We start from the raw sequence: 6,000 nt of genomic DNA, 5'->3' as shown, positions 1-6,000 counted from the left end.
AAGTTTTGGGCCAGTTGCCATGTAAAAACGAACCTTTGTATTTATTTAATAATTTATTTATTCACTTTTTATGCTCTGTTTTTTCTAGCATCATGCAAATAATCCAAATTTAAGGTTTGAGGCAGTTTTGCAAATGTCCAGTGAGTTTTTGTCCTAGTTTAGTGATTTAGTGAACTTTTTCTGATTGCTTTGAAGCAGTTCTTTCAGTGGTGATGCAACGCATGCAAAGCAACATTCAAATCAGCATGCAACTTTTGACATTTTTAACATGACATAGTCCATCTAAAACTATTATTTTGTGTAATTATCATGCATCTAGCTTTTATTGTGTTTTTAGGGGCTATAGGGGCTATTTCATATTTACACATGAGTTTGTGTTTGTGTGCAAACCTTTTTTAAACGTCATTTATGGTCTGCTTTCCTAACAGTGAGTTTGTGTCAGCTCTGGTTAAGGGATTAGCAGTTTTCCTGACAAGATTTAAAGGAACACTATTGTAGCTGAGTGACTTAAATTACCAATGGCATGCTGATGTCTTCTTTTCCTTTTTTCACCTCCTTTTACAAAAGCGACAGCATAAGCTGAAACCCTAGTCCATTTGTTTTGTCAGGACAAAGAGAGGGAGCAAGAGTGGGGGAGCTTTGACCAGTCCTGAGTAAGGGGGTAGTAAAGGTTAGTCCCCCTGCGGGGCAGTTGCGGTGACGGGGGTGTTGATGTGGTGTGTACAGCTCAGATTGTGTGTTTTCTCAGTGCTAAAGGAAATTGCATCAGTATGCATTATCCAGCAGGGAGAGGCCGGAGGAATGACACAGGGAGGAGGGCCGAATCCGAGCTCCAACTTCCCACAGACGCAGAGAGACACCGGCTGATGTAGTCATGGACACAACAGAGCTGCCACGCTCCGTGTCGCTCAGACGCAAATGACTGCGAGAACATGTGTGGACATACACTGGATTAATTCATCAAACGTATTTATTTATTTATGTTTTTTTTAATCACTTTGAACTTTAAATGCGAACACTGATCACTATGCACTCTCGAGTGAAGTCGCGCAGCTGTGAGAATTACCTGTGTATTAAGGTAAGCACTGGACCGGACTGTTTTGGTGTGAATTATTTCACTTTTAAGGCAACATATTCACCCACAAAAACAAGCGTGTTATCATCTTTTAAACTGAGTTAAGTTTAGTAACTGAAGCCACTTTCCACTGGGATTGTGTAGGACAATCAGACAGGAAAAACGCTTTTCCTTACAGATGTTGGGAAGTTCCATATCATCTATGGGAAGGGATTGTGTTGTGGTGGTACCATGTTTTGTGTAACTACAGCATCATGATACTGTATTCATTTACCATGGTATTTCCATCCAGGCTTCTCATTAAACGTTTGTTTTGACTGTTTTAATGGTGTGACCGTGTGAATTTTAAAGTACATTTAGGAATCCTTAGAGGTACAGATCCTTTATGACGGGTTTGGACTCCGTATCTGATATGAAACCAATTCAGAATATAGTTTGACTTGTTAAAGAGTCCCATAAGCACACACACTACCAGTCAGACGTTTGGACTACATCGTGTGTTTGTGTCATTGTGAGGTAGTCGCTCAGAGATTCATTAGAGAACCTGTTTGAGAGCAGCTGAGTGTTGCTTTTGTCTCTCGTGAGTCAATTGACATTCCATCTGCGAGACGTGAACCTGTTCGACAGCTGTCAATCACATCCGGTGCGGCGCTCACATCTTTCAAATGCATTCAATGTACAATGTTTTTACCACAACACATGTAGCTAACAATAGGTAAAACGTGATGCAATTTATGTTTTCCCAATAACAATACATTTTAAGAGAATAAATGGTTCACCCAACGAAAAGAGCTGTATGTAGAGAAACGGGCTGAAATTGTCACTTAAAATCTCATTTGCATTGAATAGAATGGTGCATTTACATTTTAGGATATCGCATAAATGCTGGTTGGAAACTCGTGCAAGATGAGAGTAAAATCTCCAAAATGTCGCTTAAGGTGGACATTTGTTTTACGGGATGTTTATGGACGGGGGCGGGGTTGTGTTTGCATGATATGAGTGTGAAGCGATCATCTGTGTTCCGCCACTGGTTTCGGGTCCTTGAATAACGTATAATGTGCGAGTAAGGGCAGCCGGCGGACATTCTGGTGCCCTCCTAGGGTAAGATGGTGCCCCCCTAGGGGGTTGGTGCCCTATGCAGACTGCGTAGTCTGCTTATAGGGAGCGGCGGTACTGCATTTACCGAATTTATACATTTCTGTTAGAGCTGTCGAAGTGAACGTGAATTTTTCTTAATCGAGTTTAATCGAGTGACGCATTTACCAATTTTCACATTAGCTTCTGACATTTTATTCAGCTCCGTGTGCGTGCTGAACACTGGATGGAATAGGGCGGATACTTTGTGCCGTGTCAGCGATCAAGTGATGGAGAAAGGGCCTCTTAACTGTATTTGTGTACCAAACAAACCCAGATAGAGGAAGATGGCGCCACGGATGGCACCTTGATGTGGATATTTGTTTGTTTGTCCTGTGTTTAGTCATTTTTCCCAATCAGTTTTACCAGGGACAAACAGCTGAACATTCAGCAGCACATTCCAGAGATCTTTTCCCGGTTTTTGTCTGTTCGGATGTTTTGCTGGTCATTTTATTCGAAGGCGCAGCTGTGTTGTTTAAGCATGCCATAAGAAGCAGGCGAGGGTAGTGAGCCGGCATGCTGGTCAAGCTCCGACAGTGCGACTTTCGAACAGCACTGCCGAGTATATATCTAGCGGATCTCCACTCTCTATTCGCCACAGGAGTTTTCTCAGTTTATTCTGGTGAGTGTTTATATTCCTCCACAAGCGTGTGTGAGTGCAGCGCTGCAACAGCTGGCTGATCAGATCACACACACACGGAGAAACAATACACGGACTCGCTTATTATTATTCTCTGCGATTTTAACAAAGCCATCCTCACCCATGAACTGCCAAAATATTACCACTAGGGACAGAATTATACTGGACCACTGTTATACTACATTAAAGGATGCATATCGCTCTGTCCCTGGAGCAGCTTTGGGACTCTCTGATCACTGTCTGTTCATCTTCTTCCAATCTACAGGCAGAAACTAAAATCAGCTAAACCCGTAGTAAAGACTGTAAAAAGTAGTTGTGTTGCTGCTGACACCAATCTGGACGAGCTCACAGATACTGTGACATCATATATCAGTTTCTGTGAGGATATGTGCATTCCTACTAGGACTTATTTAACGTTCAACAATGACAAACCATGGTTTACAGGAAATCTCAGACAGCTTCGTCATGCCAAATAGGACGCTTCCAGAAGCAGGGACAATATCTTGTATAATCAGGCCAGGAACACACTGACTAAGGAAATTATAGTGGCTTAAAAAAAGCCTGCATCAGTGTGGAGAGGCCTGAAAGACATTACTAACTTCAAGACACCGTCCCCCAACACTGTAGGGAACCAACAACTGGACTTGAATCTGTTTTACTGTAGATTTGAAGTACAAATCCTCCCCTCTCCTGCTGCTAAAACTGCACTTAAGATCTGTGAAGAGGAGGTGTGCCAGGTCTCCCAAAAACAAAATACATGGAAAGCACAGGGCCCAGATGGTGTTTCACCCACTTCTGAGCTGCCCAGCTGGCCCACATCTCCACACCGATCTTCAACAGATAACTGGAGCAGTGTCTTTATTGCAAATTTGGCAATAAATCTCATTCAGATTCTCAGATGAGACCTCGATGTCGTCATCAGAGGCGGACCGGAACATCTCCCAGGCTCACCAGCGCCTCTTCTTCCTGAGACGGCTGAGGAAGTTTGGAATGAACCACCACATCCTCACACGGTTCTACACCAGCACAGTAGAGAGCATCCTGACTGGCTGCATCACCGCCTGGTACGGCAATAGCACCGCGCACAACTGCAAAGCCCTGCAAAGGGTGGTGCGAACTGCCAGGAACATCATCGGAGGTGAGCTTCCCTCCCTCCAGGACATATACACCAGGCGGTGTGTGAAAAAAGCTCGGAGGATCATCAGAGACTCCAGTCACCCAAGTCATGGGCTGTTCTCACTGCTACCATCAGGCAGGCGGTATCGCAGCATCAGGACCCGTACCAGCCGACTACATGATAGCTTTTTCCCCAAGCAATCAGACTGTTGAACTCTTGATCTATCAGGATCAATAATTAGCACTGCACTTTATTAATCTATAATCTCACACTGGACTGTCAACATATTCTCCTCAATACAACTGCTATATATATATATATACACATATATATTTCATATACTCCCACTTATTGTATTGTATTGTATATTCTGTTCTATATTCTGCATTGTATATAATTATTGTGTTGTGTAAGTATGTGTACATCTGATTTGTAAATTGTTTTGTGTAAGTATGTGTACATCTGATTTGTAAATTGTTTTGTGTAAGTATGTGTACATCTGATTTGTAAATTGTTTTGTGTAAGTATGTGTACATTTGATATGTAAATTGTTTTGTGTAAGTATGTTGTTTATTGTAATTGGTATATGTCTCGTCACTGTCATGACTGCTATGTTGCTCGGAACTGCACACAAGAATTTCACCTACTGTTGCACTTGTGTACATGGTAGTGTGACAATAAAGTGATTTGATTTGATTTGATTTGAGATGGGACTTGAGTGAAATAAAAGCATTTTTGCCAGAGTCACATTCCAGACAAGTGGATCACAGGACGAGAGTCTAAGAGACTGAATGTCCATTGCAATTAATACTTCATGTTTTTTTAAGTAGTTAACCTCCCTTAGTCTTTGGGAAACGTTTAATGGTGCTGGCATTGGTGCTGTTTTAGTGCATTTCTATATTTATACTGTGGAATGCTTTATTTGGAAAATGTTAATAAAACATTTTAAATACATTTAGGTTTCTTTTCTTTTCTAAGAAGGAACTAAATGCATTTTGACAGGAAAATAAGTATATGTAGAGTCAAATTTCAGCACATTCAAATTTAGATTAATCACGATTAACTATGAAAAATCATGCAATTAATTGCGAGTAAATATTTGAATCGACTGACAGCCTTTAAAATTCCATCCATCCATCCATCTTCAACCGGTTATCTGAAGTCCGGTTGCGGGGGCAGCTGCTCCAGCAGGGGGCCCCAAACTTCCCTATCCCGAGCCACATTAACCAGCTCTGACTGGGGGACCCCGAGGCGTTCCCAGGCCAGTGTGGAGATGTAATCTCTCCACCTAGTCCTGGGTCTTCCCCGAGGCCTCCTCCCAGCTGGTCGTGCCTGAAACACCTCCCTAGGGAGGCGCCCAGGGGGCATCCTTACCAGATGCCCAAACCACCTCAACTGGCTCCTTTCGACGCAAAGGAGCAGCGGCTCTACTCCGAGCTCCTCACGGATGACTGCGCTCCTCATCTCTAAGGGAGAAGCCCGCCACCCTTCTGAGGAAGCCCATTTCGGCCGCTTGTACTCGCGACCTAGTTCTTTCGGTCATGACCCAGCCTTCATGGCCATAGGTGAGGGTAGGAACGAAAATTGACCGGTAGATCGAGAGCTTTGCCTTCCAGCTCAGCCATCTTTTCATGACAACGGTGCGATAGAGCGAGTGCAATACTGCCCCCCGCAGTATTGTGTGACTTTGCTTCAACAAGCAATGTGAATACATAATTAGCTCAGACATTATCATCAATATTATTGCATAGCATCTGAAATGTTACCTGAGCGTTTCGTCTGCACACTTTAAACCACTAGTAATTAATTACTTTTAATAAAAGAGCCACGGTGACTTCAGTTTTCCCAGAACTGCTGATTCTGTTCTCTTAGACACACGGGATGGAAATACTGCTGCATTTGTAAATTGTTTTTGCGATTGTGTGATTTTCCAATTTTGCTCATAAAATTGATTTGGATGTAAACATGGCTATTACTAGACCAAAACACGTGCCATTACTAAACATGATGCACCAGTTTGAATGTTTGGGATGG

General features: G+C 42.7%; 1 protein-coding gene across 1 annotated transcript in view; it reads left to right on the top strand.

Annotated features, from left to right (window-relative positions):
* Nucleotides 1-829: 829 nt before the first annotated feature.
* The window catches only part of LOC127655729 (pleckstrin homology domain-containing family G member 4B-like), a 55,805-nt gene continuing 50,634 nt past the window's right edge, over nt 830-6,000 (top strand). Inside the window, exon 1 of the mRNA XM_052143693.1 lies at nt 830-1,078. Within this exon, the coding sequence (XP_051999653.1) occupies nt 1,010-1,078 (69 nt within the window). The 5' untranslated portion in view covers nt 830-1,009. The remainder of the gene's footprint in view (nt 1,079-6,000) is intronic.

This window comes from Xyrauchen texanus, chromosome 15 (assembly GCF_025860055.1).
Source record: "Xyrauchen texanus isolate HMW12.3.18 chromosome 15, RBS_HiC_50CHRs, whole genome shotgun sequence".
Classification (NCBI taxonomy): Eukaryota; Metazoa; Chordata; class Actinopteri; order Cypriniformes; family Catostomidae; genus Xyrauchen; species Xyrauchen texanus.
This window is presented reverse-complemented; position numbering and strand designations above follow the sequence as displayed.